General features: G+C 33.2%; 1 protein-coding gene across 1 annotated transcript; it reads left to right on the top strand.

Moving 5' to 3' along the window:
- Positions 1-14,670: 14,670 nt before the first annotated feature.
- On the top strand, positions 14,671-15,675 carry LOC145682984 (uncharacterized). Its single transcript, XM_081754340.1, has one exon. It carries the CDS (start codon positions 14,671-14,673, stop codon positions 15,673-15,675), a length of 1,005 nt encoding a protein of 334 aa, XP_081610466.1.
- Positions 15,676-17,681: the final 2,006 nt, after the last annotated feature.

The following is a 17,681-nucleotide window of genomic DNA, read 5'->3' on the forward strand; positions in this document are numbered from 1 at the left end:
TTTTTAACTGCTTTCATGTATGAGTGGTGTGAATAAGGAAACGACCCTCAAAACCTCTGTATGCGTCTTCGGGAAATAAACCCACGACTTTTCGAAATCGGAGTCAAAGCTTTACCATCTTTGTATCGGTACCCTGTAATTTGCATTATGATAATTATTTGATTCTTTAGATCGATCATTTCTCTCATTATGGATCCTTGAACAATGATGGATAGTTGTATCATGCAAAAGAATCATCAGAATTACACGACAGCAGAAAGTTTTTGAATGTGTTGCTATTAGTTTCTCACATTCTGTAGTGTATATTTACAACGAAGAAGGGAGTGAACGTGCACCACATAATCCCATCTTATATATATACGTGCCTGCATGTGTGAATATATGGAGACTGGAGACAGTAGAGCCCCCACGATTAATAGTCACCTGTTCACCTGTTCAGTTTATGGCCCAGTGGGCCACTGCTCGCTCCTATGCGGTGGTAACTTCAACACTCTGACTCTAGATATATGATTTGACTCGACGAAAACTGACGCTATAACGATTATCGACAATAACATGCAAGTGCGAAACTTGATGTTTGGCATGGAGTATTGGTATTTACAACACAAGCAAAGCTAAAATACTTTTCAAATAAATAACATTTGTATTAATAATTTCTATTATGGGAAAATAAATGTAAAAACAAGGATTTTTTCAAGTTTGACACTTGTCCATTTAAATGTAAATAGAGAAAACTTTGAAATTAATACAGGAACTGAGAACATATTTACTACAAAACTCAGTTTTTGGTATGTAGCTTTTACAAAAGATGTAGATTTTTTTTAGAAAATAGTGATTTTTCCTAGGACGCCGCTTTCCATTTTTTGGTTGTGACCCACAAGATGATGCCCAACAGAGCAAGTGGCCCGATGAGTTCAAAACAAGGTTGGGCTATCCTTACCTAAAGAAAGAGACCATATTAATTACATTTTTTAAAATTTATATATATTAGTTAAGTTGATGTAGAATACGATAAAGACTTTAAGACGGGTTAGAAGGGACGTATACCGTAGTTTCAGTTTATAATATCAGCCTTTTTAAAAGGTTTAACCGAACCGAATAATGCTTCTATTTTCTATTAATCGTTGAGGTGTTCTTCCTAAGTAAGTTATTAAGAGAAAGATATGAGGAATTGTAATTTCCTTCAAAGGTGAAATAGCAGATTCACAGTTCCTTAATCTAGATGAAATCATTACATAGAATTCGGACTTTGCTTCAAAAAATATATTTGAATATTCTCAAAAAGTTCAATTCAGTGACTGTCACAAATCGAATAGAACCAATTATGGCTTGAATTCTTAAAGAATGACATATTTGGTTTGAAACCTATACCGTACTCAAACGAATTAACCGCTAACTAATATTTTCGAACATTTCTAGTACAATTTATCCCTGTACATGCGACGTACTTTCAATTCCTCCGTGGCAAATTCGGAAGAAAACTAGGATGTCGATCATAAGATTGCTGGTTCGCGCCCACCTCGGGTACCTTTTTACTTATTATTTTTCAACTCACTCAAATGTAAACAAATCACGCATATAGACGATTTCACATATTTTGGGGGAGTATTAATGCTAATAAAGTTTAATGATTACTCTTATTTATATTCCATCAATTTATTTTGACACCTAAATAAATCAGACAGGTTTAGCTGGATTGTTTCTTCCAACTGAATTAAAATATTTATATAAATGCAAGACATGATAGTCTGCCTGAGAATTGAACCAATAAGCTCACGCAATTACATGAAATTTTATATAAATTAATTAGCAATTAAACATATTATTTAACGCCGGTCATACTCAATAAAATTCCATTGATTTTAATGATTTAATAGATAAATCACAAGTTAATATGAACCAACAAATATAAATTTTAATAAACATAAGAATAAGTCTGGCACAAAGGACTAAGGTACATGAGGAATACAAATTGGACTAATTGTAACCATTTCATGCTTGTTAGAAAAAATAAAGAGATATTCTAATTTACATGTTTGTATCCTTACAGCAATCCAATAATAATCTAACAAAATAAATAATTGACTCGCGACAAACGACTCAGTTATTGTGACTCGCAAGATTTTGTCGATAAAATTAAATTACTACTCTTTTCGTAGAATTTACTAGAGTTTATATAAACTATTTGTTTTTCACTCTTTATCTTTCTCTTCTCTAAAATATTTTTGGGATATCCTAACCACAAAACAGTGTTTTCTATAACATCAACAGGGAAGTCCTTGTAACTAAATTCACAAATATGCACATTTGAAACCAAAGTGCACATTTCTATTTCACAAATAGTTTGTTTTCTCTTTCACTTCACCATATTTTGTTTTAAATGTGGTTTATATCCGTATAGTATTAGTGAGTTCACTTTCTTCTCAATTTTAAAATTAATTGTTTTAACAAAACACTAAAAGTTTGATCTTGTATCTACCTTCACGTGCAACTATGAATATATACTCCTTAGAGATGCATTCAGATATATTTCACAAGACAATCACTTGTTAACAAGCAGTATTGTATATTCTATTAGTAACACTCTTGGCAAAACGTCTGAGCCAGTCTCCTTTTGTACTAACCCCATCATACGCACAATCTACCAACATGTTTCAAATGGTGAAGTCATTGTCCTAACTTCCAACAACAATTTTCACTTTCACAGGCGAATTAGTTTCAAAGGGTACGAAAACTCAAATAGTCCCTTGAATCCGACAGAAGCAAACGCCTCTTCACAACGCTCTACTTCAATGAATAGAGTATGTATTAATTTTCCGTCTCAGAAAGTTGATATTCTTAATATGTTCACACTCAAAAAGTGTTCTGAATTTTAAAAGTAAATGATTAAGTAAAATACAAAAGAAAAGAAAATCCCGCATGGATAAAGTTTATTCCCTGTAATAAATTTTATACTGATGGCAATCTACACATACATATATAAAGTATCATGCGTCATTTTGTGCTTTATCATATGCAGTACAGTGTAATCTTGAATCGGATATTCGCTTGAAAACTTCCGAACTTAAATGGGCTGGAGTTGCAAAGCCACGAGCAAAAGTACCTCTCTCCAAGTGTTTCAATTGCATTACCTGGGATGCACCATCAGAAGCAGCGACATGGTTTAAAAGTAGTGGTTTTGTTTTTAATCGAGACAAAAAAGTAGCCTTTAGTCTCAAAGACTGCAATGATACACAAAACTACGATGAAACTGAGGTTAATTTTTTGGTATATGTATAGAAAGCCAACTAACCTGGGAAAAGTATGTCAAATATGTAGGTATAAAGCTCTCCGAGTGCTCTTTCTGTTAAGAAAACTAAAAGATACAATCCCCTATAATTATTTAAGAAATTCATATTTTGCATATTTTCATAGTATATTTGGATATAACATTATGGTTTGGGGTAACAGTAGTCAAGCACATGATATCCTAGTTTTGCAAAAGAAAGCTACTCAGCTCAGGATTATTGTTGGAACGTATGATCAAGAACAGTGTAAATTATTATTTATCGGGTTTAAGACAATGTCGGTAACCAATCTATATATTTATAAGGTGTTACTTTACACTAAGCAAAACCTTGATAATATGACACTGAGGGACGAAGTACATACATATAATACTAGATAGTGTAAGAAAATTGATGTACCGTTTTCTAGATTATCGAAGATCGGAAATAGCTACTTAGTTTAAGGACCAAAGCTGTTTAATAAACAGACTCTATACAGCAGCTGCCGTTCAAGGTTTATAACAGAAAGTTATATGATTGGTTAATAGCAGATCCATTCTATTCGATTGAAGAGTTCATTGAATGTGTAGAAACTATATCATAATTTCCAAAGTCATTCTATTTGCAAATATTATTAGGCTATTTATTATACTAGTAACCAGCAACTCATTGTTTGTATGTTACGATTACTTTTCTTCTCTTTTTGTTTTATACAGACCTATATATCTATATGTATATCTCATTTGGAGGTTGTCTATTGCTTGGAAAGCACAATGACAATAAAATATTCTATTATGTTCTATTCTATAAAATGTAACCCGGAATTAAAAACTGAAATTGCTGTTAATTCTAAAGCTGAATGTAAACAGCAACAAAAAAAGTGTTTTAACACCTAGAAAATATGCAAGCTAAAATAGAAATAATGGATATTAAAATCAGTTATACTGAAGGTAGGATTGGTATTATTGACGAATAGGGCTGTAGTTAGTTGCTGTGACGAAATAAATGACGTAAACAAGAAAGCTGAAATAAACGGAATAAAAATGCAGACATTAGCGTCATTAATTGAGAGAATGAATTCAAGTCCCACTATTTTAGCTAACAGGGTTGAAGCAAATATGGAGAACGTAAGTAAAGTAGATCAGAAGTGCAATAAAATTAACTTTAAGTTATGGATGTTCACGGCAAAACTATGAAAGCTGTTAATAAGACTTACGAAGATACATATATTATACATGGGGATAACTCATTGTCATATTTTGACGCGCTGGACGCGTTGCTTTTCACTTTTCCCTTCCCTATTTTGACACGTGTTACGCGTTCCGATTTTTGAGCGGCTGTTTTCGCTTGCTGTCAATAGATGATAGAATCTTGTAACGTTCCTCTTTGAGCGTTACTTTTTCCCAAAGAGATTACTCTAAAGAAATATTTAATCAGCTCTTAGTTAGTGTTATTTCTTTCTTATATTCTGTCAATTCACGACCCTCATGAAGGATTCAAGATGGTCGACAATTGGGCTAGTATGTGTAGTCAAAATATGCTACTTTCTTTCTACGTCTATGGCCTGCATCGAGTGGAAATCTCTCAATCTCGGTAGATGACGCTAGCTGTTTGAAATAAATTGAAATTTGTATTTCGTTTAAAACTGAGTAATTTGTTATGGACGTACATATATGAATATTTGTTTACGATTTTTTTATTTAGATATATATATATATATATATATATATATATATATATATATATATATATATATATATGTCACTATTAAAATCGTCGTTTTAGTTTCACGCTCTGTTGCGTAGTAAGGAGCGGCTAATCAGAGAACGAGCGGGATCTACGAGCGCGTTCTCCTTTGTCTTAGGTCCCTGAACAAAAATAAATCATGGCGTCAAGATAGAATGGATAGTGCTCTGTCCTGTCTTTGAATACGAAGTTAATATATATTTACGCACTGAAGTGACTTGTTCTCTATCAAAAATTTCTCGGTAGAAGATGCCGTAGTGGAGCAATCTTGAGAAATCCGTGTAACGTGTGATAAACTATAATAACAACTCTTCTGCAATTCTGTTCGTGTCTACTCCTGTTACTATTGAGACTTGCTTATTGCACTCTAACAGTTCATCGCGTCATATGTGGAAATATGGCCTGCCGCCTTCTTGGATCGTCGCCCGTGGTCGTCGTTGTGGGCAGAGGTGCTACAATGACTTATACGGTGAACCTATGTCTACCTGGTGGAAGTTGAAGATGTGTTTCTAATTGTTGCTGACTAAGAAGAAAGTCGCCATTTGGTTAACCTGCACCTGTGGCTAAAAGTTTGCGACTACCGCATTTTGAGCAACCTGGGAGGTCATCGGAGACTGGTCGTTGCCCAAAAGATGCTGCCCGAAGCCTTGCTCTTGAGGCTGGTCCGTGGTGCCAGTATTGTTTACCAGTAGATGTGTTGGAGGTAGTGGTTGGGTGAGCTTTGGTCACCGTTTCCAGGTAACTCTGTCTATATTATTTCTGACTCAATCTGTGGAAGAAGTAACATCATTCCGCGAACTGTAAGAAATCTAGTCCATAAACTCATATAATTCATTCAATTGTTTGTCTCTGTTCGTAAGAGCTGGTGCAATATTAGCCCACCAGAATTAGCACTCATATTCGACAAAATAAAAATGAATGTTTAGATGTATGACGCGAAAGCACCTGAGCCCACAATGTTATTTTTGGCTCATTGCTAGAACGTGACTTGGGAAAGGGTTTGACAATATCACTTTGCACGCTGACGAACCGATTTGGTCAGTGTTGCCAAGGAACTCTAAATGCAATGTGAAAGATGGTCCCTATACTACTGGATGTATATCCATGAAACGTGACATAAACATATTCTGTCATTGGAGAAAACATACTGTCGACGTATTCCTCTCTCAAGTACACCAATTTGTCAGTGTTGCAAACCAAGTTTTGTAAAAATGAGAAGTTGTAAAACAAGTTCCGTACAATGAAAAGTTTATACGCCAAGCTTGGCAGAAACATCACACGACACTATAGGAGAAAGACGTTGAGTATTACCGTCTCCCAACTGTCCTAGGTTATCAGTGTCTTCAATCATTCTAATATACATTTTCTCGAAAGGTTGCCTCACCATGTCATAATGAAACTCCTATGACCAGATGTATGCATGACTCATACAACTCTTTCTTTCTACACGAGCTCCTAACCAGTGCCGTTCGTTGCTGTGTGGTCAACTGTCATGTCCCATAATATATGTTAAACCACATGTTCATATTACTAGACAATACAAAAATACCGCCAAGGTAGTATACTGTCAAGAACATAGATAATTTATTAATTTGTTTGGGTTAATTGGTTATATTGTCTTGAATTATAGAAACCTAATTTAATATTGTTTGTTTTAAAAAGATATGAAGCACTATGTGTATATTTCAGATTGCACGCATACTATTCTGACAACAAAAGTTTGTAATGCTATGTAACAAATTTGTCAACACTTACACTTTCATCAGACAATGAAAACATCAGAAAAAAGTGACATTGGTTCGTGTCGTCATGATTGAATTGAGGTTAGGAGAATTTGGTTGAATAAGATCTGTTTTGGTCTGTGACGCACGTGGATGAAAATAGGTCCGAGTGCTGGAACCGTATTACTGGAACGTCAGCAGTTTGGGTTGTATAAAAGCTTTTATTTTTATTCACTGGGATCATTATCATTATCATTAGCGTTAGCGTTATTGCTCAGAGTATTGCTTGGAGAAGCGTCAATGAATCGTCAGAATACAAATCGAATTATCAACGATAAAGTACAACCAACTGTTATCTCTGGAATACGGATATGCAGTGCTTGGCTTGAACATCATCACCAGTAGGTATGTATCACAACCAGATTCTGTGCTAATTCAATTCATTATACATGATTCGTATACTAAACAACAATCTCCTGGGTCCACATTACACTAGCAACACTTTGAACACAAATGTTAACAAATCTGTCAAATACACATGTTCAAAATAGAAGCTTCTGTTATCATTTTGACAGGGCTCTGGTTGGCCCTCAATTAATACAACCAGTGGTGGATCATCCGCAATTACCTCTTACAGAATGCGAGTAAACACAAAGTTCATTAATGTTAACTAGATAAATGTAGGGAGCTCAGAGTGCTCTATTTAATCTAGTTTTATTCAATTTAAGAGCAACCCAGGTTGAAATGGTGGAGATGTTAAGGCTTACGCCGTTGTAACAATTTCAAATGGTAAGTCATTTACCGCACCAGGGCATGATACATTATACAGGACATTATACAGTTGCACGGTTCTAGAAGAAAGAAAATTAAACTCCCATCGCGAAATGTTTTAAAGAACGTTAATTTAAAAAAAAAATAACAAATAATTTTTCCATTTGGTAAAAATAATTATTATGTGTTTGTTAAATAAGGTAGAAAAAATAAGAATATATTATGAATTCCTGAGTAACGACTTAGTAATGATCATAGTGTCTGTAATTATTTACATCTTACATATTTTCAATATTTTAAACCTCGACCGCCACCCATTTTAGAAAAATTTTGTGTTAAGATCTTAGTGTGGTAGAGGAAAAATGCCATCTTTAAGAAATAATCATAAAATTCATTACCCGGTAGTAAAAGACGACAGAAAACCACCTACGATGTTCTCGTCATCTAAATATTATTACCTTGATATAAGGGTATTGCAAAGCTTTAAAGAATACTGTCCAACTTTTAGCGAAAAAGAGGAAGGAATTTTTAAGGACAACATTTTGTCATTAAGATACAAGAAATGGTTTTTGATCCAATGTTCAAGAAGAAATTTTGATTTAGAGGAATTAATTGAATTGGAATTTAGAAGACATTTTCTGTCTACGATTTTAGGAGTTGTAGAAACGTCTCTAACATTACGTAATGCAACATTCTTTGCATTAGAATCGGCAGAACCCAATTACACCATTTGTGCTATTTTAGAGCTCGTGTGGATCAATTAAAAGTAGACACATAGTTAGAGAGATTTAGACATAACTTCAAATGCACTCCAGCTATCGAAATCGTTAGCTTAGTTCAGAGCTTTGCTCGATTCTAAAAGCAAGCAAAAATAACAATATCCAGTGATCAAACGGATTTGGATTTAGCTGCCTTTGCAGAGCTATTCATGCAGCGTAATGCATGGCTATTTGGTTAAAGGGCTTTAGCGTGTAGTAGTAATCATTAATATGTAAATAGTTATTATCATAGGTCAAGGGAAAATATTTATGTATATAAATTTAGTTAAGGTACGATATTTCATATTTAGGTTAGGTAATATAGTTCCATGGTAATAATATTAATGTTTTGGAAATATGCATATATAGATACAACATTACTGGTGAAAAAGCACAACATAGTTAGATTTCCTTTAAACGGAACAAAGACTAATAACTAGAAAAGAAAATGTTTAATGTCAATATTAAGAATTGGACTGACTTGTTAATAACGTAACACCTAGATAATATACAATTAAGTGATTAAAACGAAGAAGATTAGGGTTTATGACCGTAGTTTTGCGATTCGATTTAGCGAGCGAGTAAGCCCGCTCGTTCTCTATCAAAGCCCCATCTGTGCCGGGCTAGAAACCGAACTTTTTCTTTTGAAAATCGTATTGCAAAATTCCAGAATTTAGTAAGTTATTAAGAGTTAAGTTACTTGTCGATTAAAGTTAAAATTAATAAGTTAATTGTCGATTAAAGTTACAATTTAAAGTATTGGTATATTTAACAATTACGTTTACAATAAACTTTTCAAAGATAAGTTCTCTGGATAGGTAGGAATTCAACTTCTCAGACAGCTAAATAATGACATAAGGTCTTACTTCATTGAGATTTTTTTCACAAATTAAATTAGTCTTCGGAGACAACATTAAAAGAGGTAGCTAAATGTACCTGAAGGAATGGTAGGGTTATAGCCTCGTTGGCTCGCTTGTAAAGCTGTGATATTTTTTAATTTTAGAATCCTACTTATCTAGAAAACGTTCGTGGAATACAAAAGGTCAAAATTAAATTTTAATGAGTATTTAGAATTATTAAGAAAATAATAAGCATTCGAAATATAAACATTACTTTGAATAGTTCGCAGCAAGTCGAACTAGGTTGTGAAATGCAACGTCGCGTTATGTAACATTAATGATTAGTTATATTCTCGACAATTCCAATTATTATTAATACCATAAATATTAAGAACATGAACGCAAATGAATAACAACATATAGAAATATTGATATTAGAGGGAAACAATTACTGGAGTTAAACAATTTTATTTTTACAAGATGAGTGACAAATATATAAAGTAATGAAGTAGTAAATAATAATAAATATAGACAAATAATAAATAGTCGATTTTGTCAAGAAGGCAATATATACTGTTTTAACATGATTTTAGATTAAGCAAAGTTATCTGTTATTTGATAGCCAACAAACGCAGAGGTTGTAAGCTAATATTCAGGTTTTTGACACGTTTCTATTCACGAACAATGACTTTAATCCTAATTACATAGTGCGCAGATGCATGCTGGATTTTTAATAATTGACTATCAATTTTGACAAATATATTCACGATTATAGAATTAGAAGTCCTATTGCGACTACTTAAAATATTATCAAGATGATTATCAAATTATTCAATATATAAAATTAATAAATATATCCTAGCACTAAAAGGCAAACATACCTTAAATTTTAGAAATTCATAATCATGAAATTTTGAAATGAGTATCGCTAATCAAATATCAACTAAATGTGAGAAGAAATTAAAATGTTGGAAATTTGGAAATGTTAAAGTGTCTATGTTGAAGTTAATATATTTAAGAGTTGTAAAATAATATAGTAAAATTGCAAACAAGAAAACATGCTTGCTACGTTACCGAACGGCTATATAAAACTGAAAGAAACAAATCGCGAACCGCGAAAAACGGAAGAAGAAAAGGAAGTAAATATAGTTTAAGTTATACATAAATAAGCTATAATGAATAGAGCAGAAATATGTATTTCGTCAAGCTGAAATAAATAATAGAATATTAATGTAAGAATGTGTTGTTATACTTGGTTATGGGTTATATAGAATAAAATAAATTTAAAAACAGAATATTGACTTAATAGCATTATATATGTACTATGTAAGATGCATCTATATGTTGAAATATTATTTTATATTAAATACTTGAAAAGACAAAGTTAAAAGATACAGCATTAAAAAATCAATCAATATTCAATCAATTAATAATTATTGATAACGGTTATTACCTATCAATTGATTACTAATTCATTATTTACTAATGATTCATTATTTATTGATATAATGATATAAGAGATAGAAACAAATATGTATACTTATAGATGTTTAACGTACCGTGGGATCCCTTAGACCACTTGGATACAAAGGGCAGACCACGGCTTTGTTATCAGCTCCTTTATCGGATCTCTCGTTCTATATTACACTTGTTCACTCTTTCATGTGCACAGAGAAGAATAATTGAGATATATATTTATTTTTGCCTCTCTTGCATTAGACTGCATTCCTGTTTTTTTTCAAGTAGAAGAATTAAAAAACAGGAGTGATAAGTGTGAATACTTCTGAGTTATTATTAAACTGACAAACTACGAAAAAAAAAAAGATGGCTCGACCTTATTCTTTTAAAGATCTTGGTCTTAAACCAAATGAGAGAGCCTCTGACAGAAAGATGCTTCAAGGAATTTAATAAATTGTTTTATTTTCCATTATATTATATGTTATGTATATTCCCATTATATGTTATATATTTGTTATTGGTTTACAACCTTTTCACGCAGACATCCCGAAGTACTGCAGGAATTATGTAAATAGAGTTCAAGTTTTATAATAGTAATAATATTTTCAAAATCAAGGAACTTTAAGCGTTGATAAATTTATTATGTGTTGTAAATTTTCTACAGTAAACTCTCAATATTCAGACACTTAGATAAAATTTTGTATCAATTTTACGGTTATGGTTATTATATTATACAATATTGTATTTTCAGTCAATTGTTATCCATTTTATATTTAATAGTAATGTATTATCGTTATTTCAAAGATTTCAAACACGTATCTTGGCGTCCACTTGCGACGACAAGTTGAAGTCTTGTCGGCGGGGGTGTCAAGAACATACGTAATTTATTAATTTGTTTGGATTAATTTGTTTTATTGTCTTGAATTATAGAAACCTAATTTAATCTTGTTTGTTTTAAAAAGATATGTGCAGATGAAACACTATGTGTATATTTCAGAATACAAATCGAATTATCAACGATAAAATACAACCAACTGTTGTCTCTGGAATACGGATATGCAGTGCTTGGCTTGAACATCACTAGCAGGTTTGTGACACAACCAGATTCTGTGCTAATTCAATTCATTATACATGATTCGTATACTAAACAACAATCTCCTGTGTCGACATTACACTAACAACACTTTGAACACAAATGTTTGACAAATCTGTCAAATAAAAATGTTTAAAATAGAAGTTTCTGTTATCATTTTGACAGGGCTCTGGTTGGCCCTCAATTAATACAACCAGTGGTGGATCATCCCCAATTACCTCTTACAGAATGCGAGTAAACACAAAGCTGATTAATGTTAACTAGATAAATCTGCGGGGCTCAGAGTGCTCTACTTAGTCTAGTTTTATTCAATTTAAGTCAAGAGCAACCCAGGTTGAAAATACTGTTGTTTGAAGAACTTTCATTTTGAAATGTTAGTAATACTGACAGACAGGTGTTTGTAGAATGATACCAACAACAGTGTGTTGGCTGTTGTGCCGAATGATGTTTATTTCAAGTTTTGTCTCTATACATGCAATGGTCAGGCAACCTATCAAGAAAATGTATTTTAGAATGGTTGGAAACACTGATAATATGAATGCTTGTGTGTTTTCACTAACATACTACAAACTATTATTGGTCGCAGTCTAACTATATAAGTCAATGCTTTCGACGTCATGTGAAAATCTTGAATTTTCGTATTGAATGTAAACACTGCCAATCTGGTGTTTTTGGGAGACGAAGACAATCACACTATGTTTTCCATTGTCCAATACTGCTTCTGTCACATTTGTTCTATATTCGTTCAATGGCACGCACACCATTTGCAACATTACGATGTTTACACTTGGCTGGTAACGCTGACAATCTAGAATGGTTGGGAGGCGGTAAAACTTAACGTGTTTTCGCTTTAGTGTCGTGTGATGTTTCTGCCAAGCTTGGCGTATAAACTTTTCGTTGTAATGAACCTGTTTTACAACTTCACATTTTTACAAAACTTGGTTCGCAACACTGAAAAACTGGGGTACCTGAGAGAGAAATACGTCGGCAGTATATTTTCTCCAATGACAGATAATTTTTATGTCACGTTTCATAGATATATATCCAGTAGTATAGAGACTATCATCCACATTGCACTTAAATTTCATTGCCAACACTGACCAAATGGGTACGTCAGGGTGCAAAGTGATATTGTCAAACCCTTGCCCAAGTCACGTTCTAGCAATGAGCCAAAAAAGAACATTATGGGCTCAAGTGCTTTCGCGTCATATATTTAAAGATACATTTTTATTCTGCTGAATATGCCATACATAGGCTCGATTCCTACTGTGTAAAAGCTTCGCATGTTTCGCAAGCAATTCATGAATACAAAACGGTCATCCTTAAGGTCTAGTATGGGTCATAAATTTGTCTGAAATGATATTGGTGAATTGTTTCTAAGTTTTTCCACTCTTACTAAAAATAATAATAATAATCCCGTTCGTTATTTTCAACACGTTCCATATATTCGTTCAACCAAAATTGGTAAATATGAACTATTCTTTTTGTATATATATTTTCTTACAATATCAGTATAACGCAAACATAGTCCAAGGTCTTTTACCCAAAGAAAGGGCGTTACTATGTACCGTGATGGAGACAAATCCTACTTCGTTTCTGTTAAGGTATCCGAAGGTTCGATTTTCATACTGTCCAGTAGCTGACACCTTCTTTTCTCTCTCTTTTCTTTCCAAAATTATAGTTTATAAGGTAATTCGTCCTTATAGAGGGTCCAAAATATTTCTTTTGATTTTTCTTAACTCTAGTATGCTTATTTGCATTGGAATAGGGCGTATTATTGAGGTCTCAAATATTTAGTAATAATAATAATAATAATAATAATAATAATAATAATAATAATAATAAAGACAAATTCCGTATGAGGACAGATTATATCAAAATCTGTAAAATCGCCCCTACCATTATTCAAAAGTTACAAAATAGTCGAGATTGGAGAGAATTGTCAGGACCATCAGGACATAACTTCTGCTTACGTCCCTACATATAGCTAAATGTTAAACGGAAATTTTCCAGGGATATTACATGTAGAAAGTAGGGTACTGGCTATCCGGCTAAGCTACACAAGACGTAGATGATGAGAATGAAAGAAATATTGAAATAAAGAATGTTTGAGAAAGCGGAATCCGAAGAAAACCTACACACACAGTGTTTATTACACCCAAAGCCCACTAGGCGGGAGGTGGGTGTAACAGGGTGAAACATTAAATTAACAACACTTCAGTATTATTATTATTATTATTATTATTATTATTATTATTATTATTATTATTATTATTATTATTAAAGTTTTATTGAGCTAAAATTTGGAAAAGTTACTTAAACGTAGGGATTTCGGAGAAAGGGTTCCGAACATTCAAGATACATCTCTACAAGTACCCATATTTTAAACGAAAGCTTTCCACTAACGTTTCATGTAGAAAGTGTTCTACTGTACGTCTTAAGAATAACTGTAATGAAAATAATTGAATATCACTAAAAGTATAATTTTTAGGATATGCAGAGGTAGGTATAAAAGCTTCGCTAAAAAAATATCTATACAGAACATTATTAATGACCTGTAAACTCCAAAGTAACAAGTAACCTACAAGATTTAGTCTAGAGAAATTATTACTTCATGAATGTTTATAGACTATTTCGAGAATCGCAACAAACGAGAATTGTTTACGATATTTTTCGTCTCGTATCGATTCCCGTCTCCAAAGCGACATGATTATCTGAATTACCCTTGTCCCGTCCCGAACGTAAAATGTTAATTCTCATGTTATGTTGTTTGTTTTAGAAACAAGATGAGAAATTTCTCTTCTCGTGGGCAAGATTAAAAAAAAAAAAGATATATACTTCCCAATTGTCACGTTTCTGCTTGTAACTGTATAGGAGAACGTGAGGAGCCTGATAGCTGGTCTGAAGAAGAGACTAAACGTGAGTAAGGCTTTCACACAGAAATTAGAAGTAGAATGTGTAGATTTGGCATCTATTTTTGTAAGAGACTGGTTAGTGCAATATTAAAGAGAATGGGAAATGTGTTTTAGTGGCAAAGTAGAACAAAGACTTAAAAACAAATTAGTAGCGTTGGGCATAAGCGAGATGACCAAAGAAAGGATAGTGGTGATAGGGGAAGTGCAAGTGTCAGAAGAAGAGAAATCTTTCCTTTCATTGGGTTGTAAATTTAAAGTGAAAGACGGAACGAGCAGGGTCAATGACATAGTCTATTCTATAGAAGAAGCGTTGAACGAAGTTAAAGAAGAAGAGGACAGAGATAGGTTAAGAAGAAAGGCAATGGTTTTGGTAAAGAAAGAAATCCACAGAAGATCTTCGAATTTGACAAAAGAAGAAAGAAGAGGATATGATAGCATTAGGAAAAGGAAGGACATAATGGTAGAGAGAGCTGACAAAGGAGGAGCGACAGTGGTAATGAATAAAGCGTGGTATGAGGACAAGGTGAAGGATTTGGTGGATGGACACTATGAATTAGTTGATAAGAAGAAAGAAGAAATTATAGAAGAATTAAAAGAAGAATGTAAAAGGAAGGGACTTAAGAAATGGATGAATGAAGATGGAAGAGTGCCCGTGTTAAAGGGTTTCTCAAAAATACACAAAAAGGAAGTAAAGCTTAGGCAAGTTATGGACTGTAGGAATAATTATTTGGAACCGCTAGAAAGTGAATTGAAACCAGTGTTAGAGTGTGTAAGAGACAGACAAGAGACTTTGGCAGTTAAAGACTATAGAGAAGTAATAAACTACACCAGTAATGCTGAAATTAAAAATGATTGTATTTTGTTTAGTTTAGATGTTAAAACCATGTTCCCTAGTCTAAAAAGAAGTGCTATACTTGATACGATTAAGAGAGTTATGGGGGGAGAATGTGTTAAAGGCTGGAAATGGGAGAAAGTTAAAAAAGCCCTCAACTTAATATGGGAGTTTGGTTTCTGTAAAGTTAAGAATGACATATATAAGATTAAGGATGGTTTAAGTATAGGACCTAAGATAAGTCCGGTATTGTCTGATATTATTATGAATGTGTAGGAGAAGGATGTGATAGAAAAGGGGAAAGAAAGGATTCGATTTTTATGTAGATACGTTGATAATTGTTTTGGGATATGGGAAGGATCAATGTATTCATTATTCATGAATTGATGTATTCAATGGTTGCTTGCTCTTTGTTGTTTCTTTCTGTTAGAATGTTATGTTGTCCCATTGGTCAGTTCAGATAGATTTCCACGCTTCTGCTTGGCTGTTTGAACGGGCCAATGAGAGAGCAGATATGTTGATGAATTGTGTATATATACTTGAGTAATTTTTTGTATCACTTAGTGTACGTCTGAAGAGGATCTTGAATAGAAGATCGAAACGTCACGTGTAAATGTGTTGTCCAGTCTTGTTCAGCAGTGTGTTTATTTCTCTGATTTTATTCGCAAGACGTTGACTATGATTGTGTGTCAGTATGACAAATTTAATTCTAGTACTTTGCACTTGCTTTGCCATGCAGTCACTATTAACTAGTAAAGCAAATTTATCCGTCAGAGTTCATGAATTTTGTAACAAAGCACGTCAAGAAATGAGTGAAATGAAGTATGGAAGAGTTGATATCAAATTTGAGTACAGTAAGCTAATGAAAAGCATGTAATAACATCTCGTATTTGAAAATAGTGTTAGCTACTTTTAATTCACCAACTTGTATTAGATTTGGTTCAAGCTTGAAGATCTGGAATGCACAAAATCAGTGTAGCTAAAAGAGAAAAGCAACAAGAATGGACGAGATGCGAACGTTGGACCAGCAGCAGAAGAATCCCGTTCACTAACCCCTCATCTAACTGCCCAACACCTTTTATAGGTTATAAATTTGGATTCAAATGATACCATCATACGTTTGTGCAATCAATGTTTTGCTCTTTTTTTCTTCAAAAACTTAATATGTATACGACGATTCGTTTCGTTTTCCATTGCAGCTTTGAAAGTCATGATTTGTCTTTCAGTATAAGATCTTTCTTCTCCTTTAGAAACAGGTCTAGCAAATACAACTTAATTCACACAGCAGTGAAAAGAAATTTCTGCGCCAACAATTAAAGTTTATTCTCACGATGTGTTTTGCATATGATATGAATGAAGAGATAGCTTCAATAGAGTATCACGCGGGACGTCCTGATATGATTGCAGCTATTACCTCATTTTGAACAATATTGCAACAACGCATACTGCTCTACAATTAAGGGAAAGACTTGACAAGTATGATTGGAAAAACTTTCCTACCCAATATAGGCATATTCGACAGAATAAAAATGAATGTTTAGACTTCGAAATGAATAGGCATATTTTAGCCCACCAGACTTCGATTTGTTTCCCAAATTGAAAGAACCACTCTGTGGAAGTCATTTTGACTTAATTGACGAAAAAACAGTGAAGTGACCCGAGTGATCAGACACCTCAACAATGAAGATGCCTTATCCAGATTACAGACCGGAACGTTCGGAAGCTGTCATAAACAAGTATGTAGATTATATTGAGGGCCTGTAAAGGTATTTAGTACAATAAATTATTTACTTGAAAAATGTTTTTAATGTGCAGAACTTTTGAAATGACTGTCGTACAATATATTGAAAAATATCCAGTACAGTTGTTAGGCAGTGTTATTTGCAGTTGTTTGTTGTTAACTAGACAGTTGTTAGTTTTAAGGGTACGTGTAAACACTAAATGCAATGATTAAAATCTATTGGTACCCTAACAAATAACAGTATATATGCCACGCTAAACAACAGTATATGAGTCTAATTTTGTTATAATGTTCGCAAAATTTGCGGACCACATACGGACGCAAATAATAAAATAAATAATTATAATTGCATACCAAGTGTTGCAAAGAAAGACTAAAGTTTATATTTCGTTAACACAATCCTCTGCAGAATGAAATCGTACAAGACATTTTAAGACATTCATTAGTTACGACCTAACTGCAGCATATGTGAAAGGAGACTTGAACCTACGATTTCGTGATAATACATAATTCTCATATTTTTACGTTTGGTGAAGTATCA

Source organism: Thermobia domestica, chromosome 4 (genome assembly GCF_964235325.1).
Source record: "Thermobia domestica chromosome 4, izTheDome1.hap1.1, whole genome shotgun sequence".
In the NCBI taxonomy this organism is placed as follows: Eukaryota; Metazoa; Arthropoda; class Insecta; order Zygentoma; family Lepismatidae; genus Thermobia; species Thermobia domestica.

What these genes read in the sequence shown, in the direction of transcription:
- LOC145682984 (XM_081754340.1), top strand. Translation starts at nt 14,671, where the DNA reads ATGTGTTTTAGTGGCAAAGTAGAACAAAGACTTAAAAACAAATTAGTA.